Consider the following 17,321-nt stretch of genomic DNA (forward strand, 5'->3'; position numbering starts at 1 on the left):
TCAGATGAGTGGCTTTGTATCAGAGACTTCTCTATTTGTATATTGGCTTAAAGGATTTAATTGTCTCTGCTATATCATAAAGCAAATACCAGAGGCTCTCTCTCTGATTTTCCCATCAGCATTGAAGAGGCCTCCCGATCCCATCCTCTTTTCTCAGTCAAAATGTGAGTAGTTTTCTTTCTTTTCTTTAACAGCTAAGGTTGAGTGTATTTTCATTTAAAAATCACAGGCAATTTCTTCCTGCTCTTTTATCCTTTGGCCATGTTTTTATTAAATATTAATCTTTTGTATTATAGAAACTCTTCACATACAAAGGAAATCTGATAATTGTCTACGATAGACATTACATCAGGGGTCTCAAACTCGGGCCGCGGGCCGCATGCAGCCCCCTGAGGCCATTTATCTGGCCCCTGCCACACTTCTGGAAGGGGCACCTCTTTCATTGGTGGTCAGTGAGAGGAGCATAGTTCCCATTTAAATACTGGTCAGTTTGTTGATTTAAATTTACTTGTTCTTTATTTTAAATACTGTATTTGTTCCCGTTTTGTTTTTTTTTACTTTAAAATAAGATATGTGCAGTGTGCATAGGGATTTGTTCATAGTTTTTTTTATAGTCCGGCCCTCCAACGGTCTGAGGGACAGTGAACTGGCCCCCTGTGTAAAAAGTTTGGGGACCCTTGCTTTAAATGATTATTTTCTACTGAATCGAATTTAAAAAAAGATCTGCCTCCTTGGATTTAAAAGTCAAAATGTGCCAAACCCATTTTCTTTCCTTGGTGAGTAGATATTGAAACCCACAAATTGGGATAAAATCCCATTTTTAATCACTAGATACTTTTTCTCTTGAGGTTTACCTCAAGATGAAGTAACCATACATATCACCATATGCCTCTTGTCCTGACTAGTATTATTGGCATTGCTTTCAACTCTGAAGTGTCCCAGTTGGCTGACAATCCAAACACCAGTACAGGAGTAGAAGTGAGAAGACCTGGCTTTTAGTTCTGGCCCATTTCTTGGAGAGTAACATCACCTTTCAGAGAATATCAACATTTCTGTACAGGATCATAATGAGAAAGAAATGAAGTCATGGATATAAAACTAGCTTATAAACTACAGAATGCAACACAATCTCATCAGCATCTATAAAGAGTAATTATTCCAGCCTGACCTGTGGTGGCACAGTGGATAAAGTGTCGACCTGGAATGCTGAGGTCGACAGTTCAAATCTCTAGGCTTGCCTGGTCAACGCACATACGAGAAACAAGTACGAGCCGATGCTTCTTGTTCCCCTTCCTTTCCCCATGCCTTTCTCTCTCTTTCTCTCCTCTCTCTAAAATCAATAAATAAAATCTTTTTAAGAAAGTAATTATTCCAAGTGATGTCAGTGAAAATTGTGGAGCAGAGAGATCTAAGGGCCATTCTTTCATAAAAATGCTGAGAAAAGCTAGCAAAAACTATAAAATCAACCTTATTTTATAACTCTGGAAAACAGCCAAAAGTTTACAGCAACCAAGTGAATGCTCAATCAAGAAAAAAGTGACTGAAACCTGGCAGGAGAGCTCTGTGGCATCACCTCTGGCCATTCCTGCCCCACCCTCTCTAATTTAGTGGCTATCTTGAAGATGGCAGCCTGCATTTCTTGTCTGAGTTTCTGGTGCTGGAAGGAGCAGAGCAGTCCTTGTTCTCAAAGAATTGTGGTTGCCTGTTTTGACTTGTTGGGTGGCTTCCTGAAGAACTAATGCAAAGGCCTGCCTTCATTTCACTTGACTTATAATTCCAAAGGGCAGAGAGGTGGCTTTGGTACCTTTTTTTTTTTTTTTTTTGTATTTTTCTGAAGCTGGAAACAGGGAGAGACAGTCAGACAGACTCCCATATGCGCCCGACCGGGATCTACCCGGCACGCCCACCAGGGGGCGATGCTCTGCCCCTCCGGGGCGTCGCTCTGTTGCAACCAGAGCCACTCTAGCGCCTGGGGCAGAGGCCAAGGAGCCATCCCCAGCACCCGGGCCATCTTTGCTCCAATGGAGCCTCGGCTGCGGGAGGGGAAGAGAGAGACAGAGAAGAAGAAGAGGGGGAGGGGTGGAGAAGCAGATAGGCGCTTCTCCTGTGTGCCCTGGCCGGGAATCGAACCCGGGACCTCTGCACGCCAGGCCGACACTCTACCACTGAGCCAACCGGCCAGGGCGGGGGCTTTGGTACTTTTGCTGAAAACATTTAAAGGAAAGAACCAGCTGCTCTCAGCTGAGGCAAAAAAACATCAGTTGGGGCAAACGAAGCAGGATAAAAAGCCTGGGAAGAAAAAGCTGAGGAGTTGTGAAAAGTTTACATATATTCTAGGGTATCTAGAAAGCCATGCCTGTGTTACAGTTAGGGTGCACGCTCAGAGAAGACCTTTGGCTAACTGTCAAGCTCTATCTAAGTAGGAAGTAAAGGCAAAGGCAGAGTTATAAACTTCTGGGCTGAGTGTTGAAGGTATGCTCCAACACAGACATAGTAATCAGCTGCAAAGGCTGGGAATTTTTTATTTTTTTGATCTAAGCATTTAAGAAAATCTCTGTTAAACCACTAGCTGACTATTAAACTAGAAGAACAGAGACTTCAGTGACTACACCAAAGAACACAGTCTTTAAAAAAAGTTTAGCCTGACCAGGCGGTGGCGCAGTGGATAGAGTGTCGGACTGGGATGCAGAGGACCCAGGTTTGAGACCCTGACGTCGCCAGCTTGAGCGCAGGCTCATCTGGTTTGAGCAAGATCCCACCAGCTTGAGCCCAGGGTTGCTGGCTCCAGCAAGGGGTTACTTGGTGGTCGAGGCACATATGGGAGAGCAATCAATGAACAACTAAGGTATTGCAACGCGCAATGAAAGGCTAATGATTGATGCTTCTTATCTCTCTCTGTTCCTGTCTGTCTGTCCCTGCCTGTCCCTATCTCTGACTCACTCTCTGTCTCTGTAAAAAATAAATAAATTAAAAAAAAAGTTTAGAAGATCACTAAATAAGCAACTACAATTCAAAATAAGCAGTGACAACAAAGCCTGAGAAGAGGAAGAATCTAATTTCCAGAGTTATCACATTATAATATTCAAACTGTCCAATTTTCAACAAAAAAAATTTGTTTTGTGTGTGATAGAGGCAGAGAGAGGGACAGACAGCAAGGGAGGGAGATGAGAAGCTGTTGCGGCACCTTAGTTCACTGATTGCTTTCTCTCAAGTGCCTTGAACTGGGGCTAAAGCAGAGTGAGAGACCCATTGCTCAAGCCAGTGACCTTGGGCTCAAGCCAGTGACCTCACGTTCAGGCTGGGTGAACCCACACTCAAGCTGGTGACCTCAGGGTTTCAAACCTGGGTCCTCTGTGTCCCAGTCTGACGCTTTAGCCACTGTACAATCACCTGGTCAGGTAAGTTTTCAACAAAAATTATAAGGCATGTTAAGAAACAGAAAAATATGGTCCATTCATAGGATAAAAAAAAATGAACAGATACTATCTGTAAAGAAGTTCAGACATTGGACTTTTCTAGACAAAAACCTTAATTCACCTGACCACGTGGTGGCGCAGTGGATAGAATGTCAGACTAGGATGTGGAGGACCCAGGTTGGAGACCCCAAGGTCGCCAGCTCGGACCCAAGGTCGCTGGCTTGAGCAAGGGGTTACTCGGTCTGCTGTAGCTCCACGGTCAAGGCACATATGAGAAGCAATCAATATACAATTAAGGTGTCGCAACGAAAACTGTTGATTGATGCTTCTCATCTTTCTCCGTTCCTGTCTGTCCCTATCTATCCCTTTCTCTGACTCTCTCTCTCTGTAAAAAAACCCCAAAACAAGACAAAAAAACCCTTAATTCAACTGTCTTTATTTTTAAGCAAGAGAAAGAGAGACAGAGAGACAGGAAGAAAGAGGGATGAGAAGCATCAACTTGTGCCATGTTAGTTCATTGATTACTTTCTCATATGTGCCTTGAACAGGGGGGCTCCAGCTGAGCCAGTGACCCCTTGCTCAAGCCAGCAACCTTGGGCTCAAGTCAAGGACTTTTGGCCTCAAACCAGTGACCATGGGGTCATATGTATAATCCCATGCTCAAGCTGGCGACCCTGCTCTCAAGCTGGCAACTTTGGGGTTTCAAACCTGTGTCCTCAGTGTCCCAGGTTGATGTTCTATCCACTGTACCACCACCTGGTCAGGATCAACTGTCTTTAATATGCTCAAAGAGCTAAAGGAAACTATTGACAAAGAAGTAAAAGAGCAAACAAAAAACCCCAGAGTGATGTCTCACCAATCAGAGATTATCAATAAAGAGTTGAAAATAATAAACAATCGAAATTCTGGAGCTGAAAAGTATAATAACTAAAATGAAAACTTCATAATAAGGGGTTCAACTGAAGATTTGAAAAGGCAAAAGAAGTAGTGAGTGAACTTGAAACAGGTCAACTGAAATTACCGGCCTGAGGAACACAAAGAAGAAAAGTATTAAAAAAATTGAACAGAGCCTGACCAGGCGGTGGCGCAGTGGATAGAGCATCAGACTGTGATGTGGAAGACCCAGGTTCGAGACCCCGAGGTTGCCAGTTTAAGCGCGGGCTCATCTGGCTTGAGCAAAAAGCTCACAAGCTTGGACCCAAGGTCGCTGGCTCGAGCAAGGGGTTATTCGGTCTGCTGAAGGCCCACGGTCAAGGCACATATGAGAAAGCAATCAATGAACAACTAAGGTGTCGCAATGCGCAACGAAAAACTAATATTGATGCTTCTCATCTCTCCATTCCTGTCCGTCTGTCCCTGTCTATCCCTCACTCTGACTCTCTGTCTCTGTAAAAAAAAAAAAAAAAAAAAAAAAATTGAACACAATCTAAGACAGTGTTTTTCCTTTTTTTTTTTTTTGAGGAATTAACAGTCAATTTTATTGGGCTCAGACCAGGAGTCCATGAGTCTTGAGGACCTTTGTGTATCTGTCAATTTTTTTCTCCACGTTCTTTTCAGCCTGTTTCCGTAGTCTCCTAAGCCGCTTTTTCTTCTGGTAATGGATTTTGGCCTTCTTCTTCCTCTTCTCCTCCAGAGTGACTGTGACTGCCTGGTACTTCCAACCAACCTCGTGAGCCAGGCGCCTTAGGTAGGCGAACTTCTGTGTAGGCTTCAGATGTACAACTTTGAGAGCTGCAGGCACCACCCATTCACTTTTTCTTGTCATAGGGTGGCGGGATCCCATCGAAACCTTGAGGCGGTCCAGGGCAGCCTGGCCTCGCTTGGTCTTGTGGGGTAGCATGCCTTGCACGGTCCGCCAGAAGATTCGGCTGGGGGCTCAGAAGTGGTAGGGCTCGCGGGAAGGGTTGGTGTTCGTCCGCTTGCGGAGGAAGGCCAGGTACTTTAACTTGTTTCTGTAGAAATTGCCAGAAATGTTGATGCCCTCACAACGTACAACCACCACCTTCCGGCCCAGCAGTACCTGCTTGGCCATGATGGCCGCCAGGCGGCCCAGGAGATGGCCTCGGCCATCAAGCACCAGGACCTGACCCTCCGCTATCTTCGGCAGCCGCCTGGCTAAGACAGTGTTTTTCAACTGCCAGTCCACCAGAAATTTCATGTCAGTCCATGAAAGAGTTAACCACTCTAATGTTGTATGAAGATTATAAACCCAATTATCTTAGTCGAATTTGCTTATGCTCAGGGTGACTGCCACTTTTCAGCCTGTATCAGTGATGAGAATACTACTTAGGTTGCCTTAGATATCTTTGGAATTGTAGGCTCGTCCAAACAACCATTTGCACCATGAAGAACATTTACAAATCATGCACAATAGACAAAAAGCATCCAAACAAACTCATACAGTATTTAATGTATTGTGCATGTGGAGTTCAGAAATCAAGCACCAGCTTGTACCATGTTGCAGTATTATGTGAAGATAAAACTATTTGTTGTGTGTTTCTGTTTCTAGCCAGCTAGGTCATTGGTCCTCAAGTATAAAAGATTCAAAATCACTGTTCTAAGAGACCTGTGATACATCACTAAGCATATTAACATAGCCATAATGTGAGTCTTGGAAGGAGAACAGAAAGAGAAAGGGGCAGAAAGAATAGTTGAAGAAATAATAGTCAAAAACTTCCCAAATTTAATAAAAGACATGCAAAGAAAAACGGTTAATTGAAAATTTATGTCCAGTAAAAGTATTCTTAAAAAAATGAAGGAGGGCCCTGGTTGGTTCGCTCAGTGGTAGATCATTGGCCCGGCGTGAGGAAGTCCTGGGTGCAATTCCTGGCCAGGACACAGAAGCAGTGCCCATCTGCTTCTCCACCCCTCCCCCTCTCCTTCCTCTCTTGTCTCTCTCTTCCCTTCCAGCAGCCAAGGCTCCACTGGAGCAAAGTTGGCCCAGGCACTGAGGATGGCTCCATGGCCTCTGCCTCAGGCACTAGAATGGCTCCAGTTGCAATGGATCACCTCCCCCCCCCCAGTGGGCATGCCGGGTAGATCCCGATCAGGCACATGTGGTAGTCTGTCCCTCTGCCTCCCCGCTTTTCTCACTTCAGAAAAATACAAAATAAACAAACAAATAAATAGAAAGAGGAGGAATCAAGACATTTCCAGATAAACAAAAGGTAAGGGAGTTAGCTGCTAGTAGACCTGCTTTACAAGAAATGCTAAAAGGAGTCCAGGTTAAAATGAAAGGCCATTAGACAATAACTTGAAGCCATACAAAAAAATTAAAGACACTGGTAAAGGTAACTAAACAGGCAAATATAAAGCCAACATTAGCCTGACCAGGTAGTGGTACAGTGAATAGGGCACTGGACTAGGACACGGAGGACCCAGGTCTGAAACCCTGAGGTCGTCAGCTTGAGTGCGGGCTCATTTGATTTGAGCAAGGCTTACCAGCTTGAGCCCAAGGTCACTGGCTTGAGCAAGGGGTCACTCAGTCTGCTGTAGCCCCCCCCCCATCAACGCACATATGAGAAAGCAATCAATGAACAACTAAGGTGCTGAAATGAAGCACTGATGCTTCTCATCTCTCTCCCTTCCTGTCTGTCTGTCTGTCTCTATCTGTCCCTCTCTCTGTCACACACAAAAAAACAAAACAAAAAGCCAACATTACATTTTTGGTTTGTAACTCCTCTTTTTTTCTCCAATATGATTTTAAAGCAAATACAGAAAGTAATTAGAAATACATGAAGGCCCTGGCCGGTTGGCTCAGCGGTAGAGCGTCGGCCTAGCGTGCGGAGGACCCGGGTTCGATTCCCGGCCAGGGCACACAGGAGAAGCGCCCATTTGCTTCTCCACCCCTCCGCCGCGCTTTCCTCTCTGTCTCTCTCTTCCCCTCCCGCAGCCAAGGCTCCATTGGAGCAAAGATGGCCCGGGCGCTGGGGATGGCTCCTTGGCCTCTGCCTCAGGCGCTAGAGTGGCTCTGGTCGCAATATGGCGACGCCCAGGATGGGCAGAGCATCGCCCCCTGGTGGGCAGAGCATCGCCCCTGGTGGGCGTGCCGGGTGGATCCTGGTGGAGCGCATGCGGGAGTCTGTCTGACTGTCTCTCCCCGTTTCCAGCTTCAGAAATGAAAAAAAAAAAAAAAAAAGAAATACATGAGGCTTCTGGTCATGATGGTAGTATAGGTAAACGTGGTACTCACATCCTCCCACAACTACATCAAAATTATAACTAAACTACAGAATGACCATCATTCAGAACTGCCTGAAATCTAGCAGTTCTAAGGATACAGAGAAGCCACATCCAGACTGGTAGGAGAGGCGGAGACTCAGAACAGGCTGGTCTTACAACCTGACCTCAGGATAAGTGCTAGAGAAACAGTGTTCTCCTAAGCAGAAGTGCCTGTTCCTTTTCTGAACCCTCCCCCCCACTGAACCTACAGGCAGGCACCTTATCTGAGTCTTTAATAATTGGGCTATTACTGTTCACCCCACCAGGTGATTCCCTGAGACCCCGCCCCATCCAACTTGTGGGCCCACCTAAGCTGTTTCCAGTGGCTTTTCCAAATGAATGCTATGTCTTAACCTATGCTTCAGACTTTCCTAAAATCTCTCAAACAAGTAGGTTCTGTCCTCAGTATGCCCCATACCTCTAAGTGGACCAAGGCCTGGCACTAGCAGCAACTGGCTTTGGTTCACAGATTGGCCTCTCCTGGACACCTTCAAACCCAGCACAAGTAGCAGCTGTCTGCAGATAGCTTTGTAGCACATGCCAAATGGCCCTGGGCAGAAAACAGGAAGTGGCTTACCTTGGCCTGAATTTCCCAGAAGATCCCAGAGCCAGTTTGCCCCATGGACAGCTTCAAACCACATCAAAGCACCATCCAACAACTTCCACAAACGACACATTCAATGGGAGAACTCAGCAGGCACCAGAGCCCTGCTGACGTTAAGCCCTGCTCTGTGGGTTGGGACCCTGCAGAGCCAATCCTCCTCAGTCACAGCCATTCTTGCAGCTGACTGTCCTGAATATAAATTTCTCTTACTGATGTGCTGACAGCAATCAAGGCTCAACTACAACAGGAGGTATACACACAGCCCACATGGGTTGGGTGGTGTTCACGGGGTATCTGGAGTGCCCTGCTAAGGTGAATGGGGAGGCTGTGCCACTGGACCCTACAGGACACTACTACATTAGTCCACAAAGCCCAGGAGATGCAGCAGTTCTACCTAGAAACAAACACAGGAGGCTGTCAAAATGAGGAGACTAAGAAACATGTCCCAAATGAAAGAAAGAACTCCAGAAAAAGAACTAAACAAAATTGAGACAATCAACCTACAGTACTAGAGACAGAGTTTAAACACTGGTTATAAGGATGTTCAATGAACTCAGGGAAAGAGTAGATGAATTTAGAACTTCAACAGCATAAAAGGAAAAAACATGGAGACCCTGGCTGGTTAGCTCAGTGGATAGAGCATTGGCCCAGTGTATGGACATCCTGGGTTCAATTCCTGGACAGGGCACATAAGAGAAATGACCATTTGCTTCTCTCCCCCCTCCTTCTTCCCATCCGCAGCCAGTGTCTCAGTTGGTTCAAGTGTTGGCCAAGGATAGCTCGGTTGGTCTGGGTGTCAGCCTCAGGCACTAAATATAGCTTGGATGATTTGAGCATTGGCCCCAGAGAGGGGTTACCAGGTAGATACTGGGTGAGGGGCATGCAACAGTCTGTCTCACTATCTCCCCTCCTCTCACTTTAGAACAAAACAAAACAAATGAAGGATACGCTAACTGAAATGAAGAAAAAAATTACAGGGAATCAATAGTAGAGTAGATAAAAATGAGAATCAAAACAGCAATTTGGAATATAACAAAGCAAAAAATCACCTAATCAGAACAGCAAAAAATAAAAATAAATAAATAAAAATTTAAAATCCTAAAAAATGAGGATAGTGTAAGAAGCCTATGGGACAACTTCAAATGTACCAACATTTGCATCCTGGGGGTGCCAGAAGGAGAAGAGAGAGCGACCAAGAAATTTAAAACCTTTGAAAAAATAATGTTCCTAAGTCACTGGGATGTAAAGTACAGCATAGGGAATATAGTCAGAATATTCTAATAAATATGTATGGTATAAGAGTGGTACAAGTTATTGGGATGATCACTTAGTAAGTTATATATTGTCTAATCACTGGAGTGTACACCTGAAATGAATATACTATTGTATGACAACTCTAATAGAAAAAAAACACACTAAAAGATATATAAAAGCAGTATCAAGAAACACAACCACGGAAAAAAAAAAAAGTTATGTTAATGGGCACACAAAGTATAAAGAGGATGCCTGACCTGTGGTGGCGCAGTGGGATAAAGCATTGACCCAGAACACTGAGGTCACTGGTTCGAAACCCTGGGCTTTCTGGTCAAGGCACATATGGCAGTTGATGCTTCCTGCTCCTCCCCCTTCTCTCTCTCTCTCTCTCTCTCTCTCTTTCTCTCTCTCCCTCTTTAAGAAAAAAAAAAAAAGTATAAAGAGGTAATTCCTGACAATACAAAGAGGGACAAAGCTGTAGTGAAGAGTGTCTGTATACTAATAAAACTAAGTTAGTATTACTTCACACTAGACTGTCATAAATTTAAGATGTTCTCTCCAGGTTAACCACTATGAAAATAACTAAAAAAACAAACAAACCCCAACTAAAAAAACCCCCCAAAAAACCAACAATAAATGATATGGCTGCCTTAACCAAAGGAGACCTCAGTCCCATCTTTGTCATGCTCCTTTTGAGTCCAGGCTGAGCTTACACTAGGGAGTAAGGCTCTAAGCCACTGTTTTAGTATGAATGATAAATTACAAAGAAGACATTCTCTGTTGCAGAAACTCAAGAAGGATTTAATAACTTCACTAGCCTTTGCTTCCTTTCTGCAGGGTGAAAAGAAGAAAATGTGTTGAATTACCAGGTCATTCAGACATTTTTACCACATCCAATTCTGAAAACATTTACAGCACCAAAAACAATCTAGCTGAAAATGATGAAAATGATGACAGCATATATCTAGATCTGAGAAGCCCAATGTCACTGTGAACAGTAAGGAACAGCAACTGTAGAAGACCCCCCCCCCCCCCCCCCCCCCAGAGACAGAGAGAGAGGGATAGACAGGAACGGAGAGATGAGAAGCATCAATTATCAGCTTTTCGTTGTGGCACCTTAGTTGTTCATTGATTGCTTTCTCATATGTGCCTTGACCATGGGCCTTCAGCAGACCAAGCAACCCCCTGCTCGAGCCTGCGACCTTGGGTCCAAGCTGCTGAGCTTTTTACTCAAGCCAGATGAACCCACGCTCAAGCTGGTGACCTTGGGGTCTCGAACCTGGGTCCTCTGCATCCCAGTCCGACGCTCTATCCACTGTGCCATCGCCTGGTCGGGCTGTAGAAGACTTTTAACTGCTCTCCCTGTTTCCTACCTTATTCTTAAAATATATTCTCCAAACTGCAGTCACAGTGATTCCTCTGATGCCTATGTGGAATTAAGTGCCCCCCTGCTCAGACTCCTCACAGGACTTCCTAATTGCTGCAGACTCAATCTCTGCACTATCTTTAAGAACTACCATAAATGGGTGCTTAGCCACCTCAGAGGGTTCATGCCCTATCACATCCCCATGCTCTGCTCCAGCCAGCCAGCTTGCTTATTATGTCTCAAAATGCTCATATACTTTGCCTTGAAATCTTTGCACTTGCCATGCCTAAAAGGAGCAAAATCTCAAATATTCAAATGGTTTTCTTCCCTACTAACTTTTGGGCTCTATTCTCATGTTACCCTATATTAGAGATGTTTTTGATGATCATATTACCTAAAACAGGACCTCCCCTCAACATTAATCTATGCTCCTTCCTTTGCTTTATTCTCATTCACAGTCCTAATTACTACCTGATGTTCTATATATTTAATTTTAATTTACTGACTCTCCCACCTCTGTACCATCTAAGTCTAAAAGAACAGAGATTTTGGTTTGTTTCTTATATACCCAGCACCTAAAACAGCATCTTAGCACGGAAGTAGTTAATCAACTGTTGTGGAATGATTGTGATTAAATAAAATGGCATAGCCTGACCAGGCAGTTATGCAATGAATAGAGTATTGACCTGAGACGCTGAGGACCCAGGTTTGAAACCCTGAGGTTGCCGGCTTGAGCGTGGGATTATAGACATGACCCTTTGGTCACTGGCTTCAGCCCAAAGGTTGCTGGCTTGAGCAAGGGGTCACTGGCTCAGCCGGAGAGTCCTGGTCAAGGCATGTATGAGAAAGCAATCAATGAACCACTAAAGTGACACAATTATGAGTTGATGCTTCTCATCTCTCTCCCTTCCTGTCTGTCTGTCTGTCCCTGTCTGTCCCTCTCTCTCTGACTCTCTTGGTAAAAAATAAATAAATAAAAATTAAAGAAACAAACAAACAGAAAAAGGTATAAATACCTACCCAGAATACATGTCATGGGGCAGGTTTCTTCCAGATTACTCAGAAATACTTCTTTTTTGTAGAACATTTTTGTGGGCTCATGTTCCGTTTCTTCTGGGTGAATGAAGATAGGGCCATAAAAATATGCAGCTCCATCTCGAACCCATACCTTTTCAATTCTTGGGGGTAGGGGGAAGAAAGAAATTCCATTAAAATAGGATTCTAATGAGTTTCAATTTTGAAGAATTAGTCTAACAAACGTTCTTAACCAAAAACTTAATAAACAGAGGAGTTTCACTGGTAGTTTTTTTTTTTTTTTTTTTGTACTTTTCTGAAGCTGGAAACGGGGAGAGACAGTCAGACAGACTCCCGCATGCGCCCGACCGGGATCCACCCGGCACGCCCACCAGGGGCGATGCTCTGCCCACCAGGGGGCGATGCTCTGCCCCTCCGGGGCATAGCTCTGCGGCGACCAGAGCCACTCTAGCGCCTGGGGCAGAGGCCAAGGAGCCATCCCCAGCGCCCGGGCCATCTTTGCTCCAATGGAGCCTTGGCTGCGGGAGGGGAATAGACAGACAGAGAGGAAAGAGGGGGTGGGGGTGGAGAAGCAAATGGGCGCTTCTCCTATGTGCCCTGGCCGGGAATCGAACCCGGGTCCCCCGCACTCCAGGCCGACGCTCTACCGCTGAGCCAACCGGCCAGGGCCTCACTGGTAGTTTTGATAAACCAATTTTCTTGATTCTCCCGCACCCCCCCTTTTAAACACATGAAAAGATACTTGGAAAAAGAGAAATAAACATTTGGCCATTCACCTGAGGGGAGAAAGTATCTTTTTTTTTTTTTTTTTTTTACAGGAACAGAGAAAGTCAGATAGACAGACAGGAACGGAGAGAGATGAGATGCATCAATCATCAGTTTTTCGTTGCGACACCTTAGTTGTTCATTGACTGCTTTCTCATATGTGCCTTGACCGGGGGGCTACAGCAGACCGAGTAACCCCTTGCTCAAGCCAGCGACCTTGGGTCCAAGCTGGTGAGCTTTGCTCAAACCAGACGAGCCCATGCTCAAGCTGGCGACCTCGGGGTCTCGAACCTGGGTTTTTCCACATCCCAGTCCGACACTCTATCCACTGCGCCACCGCCTGGTCAGGCGGGAGAAAGTACCTTAATATGATATGTACTATACACCTGATTTATTCAAGATGTTTATTTTTGTCTTCCCACTAGTACAGATCCATGAGACTAAGGATATTTGTCTATTTTATTCACTAATGTATCCTTAGACCTTGGCAAATAAGAGGTTTGTAATAAATGATTAGCGAATGATAAAACAAATACTGACTCAGAGAGGTGAATCATTCGCAAATCATTTGAAACTAGCAGGGCTGGGACTTAAAACCAAGATCTCTTAGAACCAATGACTGTTCTTAAACACTATCCTCAACTGCCCAGCCTTGTCCCTGACTCCTTTACTATTGTTTTATGCCATCCAAACATATTTTCATCCATTTATTTGTTGATCCAAATATCTGAGCCCTTACTATGTTTAATGCACTATGTTTGAAACAGGGGATGTAAAGGAGAGCAAAAAGAGAGTATCCCTACTCTTAGGGCATTTGCAGTCCAGTAAAGAACCTGAAAATAATATAATGTGGTATGTGCTCCAAGGAGAAGAAAATAATGGTGCTCTAAGAATGTGTAATGAGCCTGACCAGGCGGTGGCGTAGTGGATAGAGCGTCGGACTGGGATGCCGAGGACCCAGGTTCGAGACCCCGAGGTCGCCAGCTTAAACGCAGGCTCATCTGGTTTGAGCAAAAGCTCACCAACTTGGACCCAAGGTTGCTGGCTTGAGCAAGGGGTTACTCAGTCTGCTGAAGGCCCACAGTCAAGGCACATATGAGAAAGCAATCAATGAACATCTAAGATGTCGCAATGCACAACAAAAAACTAATGATTGATGCTTCTCATCTCTCTGTTCCTGTCTGTCTGTCCCTGTCTACCCCTTTCTCTGACTCTTTCTCTGTCTCTGTTAAAAAAAAAAAAAAAAAAGAATGTATAACGAGGGATCTAACCCAGTCTGGAGGGGACAGGTTTCCTTAAGGAGTATCATTTTAAATTTAAGCTAAAGGAGTTCACCATCTGAATTGGGAAGGGAGATTTCTGGGTTGACTGTTTAGTAAGTGATAGAAGAAAAAAAAAGATTTTATGGGAGGAAGACAAAGAGGAAGTATGACTAGAGGAAAGAGCAGGGAAGTGTGATGTGAGAGAAAGCTGGTACTTGGGAAGAGACTTTTGTCTTCATTGTGAAGAGTGATCAATTTTTTTTTTACTGGTTCCACATATCTCAGACTCAACCTCATCGCCCCTATTTCAATAATGCTCACCTGCCCACTCGAGGGCGCACCAGGCCATGGGACTTGATGAAGACACAGTCGCCAACTTTCAGCCACATGTCATTGTAATGCAGCTGCTCAAAATAGTGGCAACCTGGTTCACCATTGGACATTTCCACAGGAACATCTTCTTTCTCCTGTTGTAAAGGAAACTGGTTGAAGATAGGCAGCTGATGATCAGAGTAGATAGAGAAGGTAAGAAAAGACTTCCTTTCATATTAACATAAAAGAAAAAATAACAATAAATACAAATTTGATGAAAAACCAAAAAAGATTAGGTTACTAAAATCAAACTAAATCTTATCAAATACTGCACCTATTTTAAATTTCTAGTTTTTAGAAAATTTTACTCCAGAATGCTTTTATCATTTTTTCCTCCTTCCTCTATTCCCATAACCATTAGCTAAAAAACACCAGAGATGACTTAGCATTCAGAAGCAGCCTCATTCATGCATTATTACAGTGTATAAGAAGCAAATTCTAAAAAGCCTTCTTTTCACCACACTTACAGAGCTCTCAATTTCTTACCATTAACAATGACTAAAATTTATCATTTTCATTTACCCCAACATAGAAAAGAATAGCATTGCCTCTGCAACCTAAACACACATATTCTGTTTTTGAATAAATTACAAGTTCTGTCACAAACTTGTAATTTTTTTTTTTTTTTGTATTTTTCTGAAGTTGGAAACGGGGAGGCAGTCAGACTACCACATGTGCCCGACCGGGATCTACCTGGCATGCCCACCAGGGGGTGATGCTCTGCCCATCTGGGGCGTTGCTCTGTTGCAACCAGAGCCATTCTAGCGCCTGAGGCAGAGGCCACAGAGCCATCCTCAGCGCCTGGGCCAACTTTGCTCCAATGGAGCCTTGGCTGCAGGAGGGAAAGAGAGAGACAGAGAGGAAGGAGAGGGGTAGGGGTGGAGAAGTAGATGGGTGCTTCTCCTGTGTGCCCTGGCCAGGAATCGAACCCGGGACTCCTGCACACCAGGCCGACGCTCTACCACTGAGCCAACCAGCCAGGGCACAAACTTGTAATTTTGCTGTGACAAATAACCGCATGCCTTAGTGACCTCATCCATTAGATGAGGTTAAGAAGCTTAAATAACACAATTCATGAAGATACACAGAAAAATGCCTGGTTTGTGAAAAGTAGAAATATTCAACATTATTTTACAGTCTTGGCCTCTCCTGCCCAAAAAAGGAACTTTTGACTAATGGAAATAAGAAACAAAATTTACTGGGAACCATCAGTTAATGAGCCTAGTGTTAGGTGTTCTAAATATGCCAACTACAAACTGCATCAAAGCTCACCACTATACCACCAATGCTTTGCAAATTGTATAAAAGCTAAGGAAACTCCAGAAACCCAAAATATTTTACTGCATCTCCCTGTCTCTCTGAGGATATCTGAAACTGCAAATTAAAAAAAAAAATCTTTTAGAATGTCTAAATAATCTAATGTTTTGATTTTAATGACATCAAAAGTGATTAAAATAGCCCTTGGAGAAAATCCTTAAGAATGAAAGAGGTTTCACATAAATGCTAGGTAAGGAGCACTTGAAGGAATGGAAGCTATATATAAAGTAATCCCTGAGATTAAAAATACCCCTTATGACCAATTAATATATGACAAAAAAGGACAAGAATATACAACTGGGAAAAGATAGTCTCTTCAATAAATGGTATTGAAAAAACTGGACAGCTACAGGCAAAAAAATTAAACTGGGCTTTTGCCAGATGGCTTAGTGCAGTGCTCCCCAACCTTTTTTGGGCCATGGACCGGTTTAATGTCAGAAAATATTTTCACGGAATGGCCTTTAGGGTGGGATGGATAAATGCACAAAATAAAGTTATGCGACCGGCGTAAAAACTGTAGTATTTTTAAATATAATTGTCGAACTTACGAGACAAGCATCAAGAGTGAGTCTTAGACGAATGTAACAGAGGGAATCTGGTCATTTTTTAAAAATAAAACATTGTTCAGACTTAAATATAAATAAAACGGAAATAATGTAAGTTATTTATTCTTTCTCTGCGAACTGGTACCAAATGGCTCACGGACCACTACCGGTCTGCGGCCCGGGGGTTGGGGACCACTGGCTTAGTTGGTTAGACCACTGTCCCGAAGCACAGAGGTTGTGGATTCGATCCCCAGTCGGGGCACATACAGGGACAGATGTTCCTGTCTCTCTCCCTGAAAAGGGATTAAAGACTTAAATGTAAGACCTGAAACCATAAAATTCCTAAAACATAGGGACTCAACTCTTTGACATCATTCTTTGCAGTATTTGTTTTTATATGTGCCCTTGGGCAAAGGCAACAAAAGCAAATATAAACAAATGGGACTACATCAAACTAAAAGCTATTGCACAGCAAAGGAAACCATCAACAAAACAAAAAGGCAACCTATCAAATGGGAAAAGTTATTTGCAAGTGGTATCTCTGATAAGGGGTTAATATCCAAAATTTATAAAGAACTCATACAAATCAACATCAAAAACAAATGGCCCTGGCCAGTTGGCTCAGTGGTAGAGCATTGGCCCAGTATGTGGATGTTCCATGTTCGATTCCTGGTCAGAGCATACAGGAGAAGCAACCATTTGCTTCTCCAACCTTTACTGTCCCCCTTCTCTCTCTCTCTTTTCCCCTCCTACAGTCATGGTTAGATTGAAGGAAGTTAGCCCCAGAAACTGAGGAAGGCCCCATGGCCTAAGAAGGCTCAGCTGCTGAGCAATGGAGTAACGCCCCAGATGGGCAGAGCATCGCCCCCCAGTGAGCTTGCCGGGTGGATCCTGGTCAGGGCTTATGCTGGAGTCTGTCTCTCTGCTTCCCCTCCTCTCAATGAATAAAACAAATATAAAAGCAATCCAATTAAAAATGGGCAGAGGACCTGAACAGATATTTCTTCAAAGAAATACAGATGGCTGCGTGACTAAATATAGCATTGAGCTGGGATACTGAGGTCCCAGGTTCAAAATCCAAGGTCACTGACTAGAGGGCAGGCTCATCTGGCTTGAGCGCAGGCTCACCAGGTTGAGCACTGGGTTGCTGGCTCAAGCGTGGGA

The 17,321-nt window shown here is 44.0% G+C and overlaps 1 protein-coding gene and 1 pseudogene across 30 annotated transcripts in view; both read right to left on the reverse strand.

Annotated features, from left to right (window-relative positions):
- The window catches only part of PBRM1 (polybromo 1), a 155,405-nt gene that overhangs the window by 22,593 nt on the left and 115,491 nt on the right, over nt 1-17,321 (reverse strand). For 18 of the 30 annotated variants that reach the window (XM_066350677.1, XM_066350670.1, XM_066350661.1 and 15 more), the window contains 2 exons: nt 14,245-14,390; nt 11,882-12,039 (listed from right to left, as the gene is read on the reverse strand). In XM_066350677.1, coding sequence (XP_066206774.1) covers nt 11,882-12,039; nt 14,245-14,390 — 304 coding nt within the window. Of the gene's footprint in view, nt 1-11,881; nt 12,040-14,244; nt 14,406-17,321 lie in introns of all 30 variants that reach the window. The other 12 variants (XM_066350658.1, XM_066350660.1, XM_066350675.1 and 9 more) reach the window with 1 other exon arrangement.
- Nucleotides 4,875-5,531, reverse strand: LOC136382014 (large ribosomal subunit protein uL13 pseudogene; annotated as a pseudogene).

Source organism: Saccopteryx leptura, chromosome 10, assembly GCF_036850995.1.
Source record: "Saccopteryx leptura isolate mSacLep1 chromosome 10, mSacLep1_pri_phased_curated, whole genome shotgun sequence".
In the NCBI taxonomy this organism is placed as follows: Eukaryota; Metazoa; Chordata; class Mammalia; order Chiroptera; family Emballonuridae; genus Saccopteryx; species Saccopteryx leptura.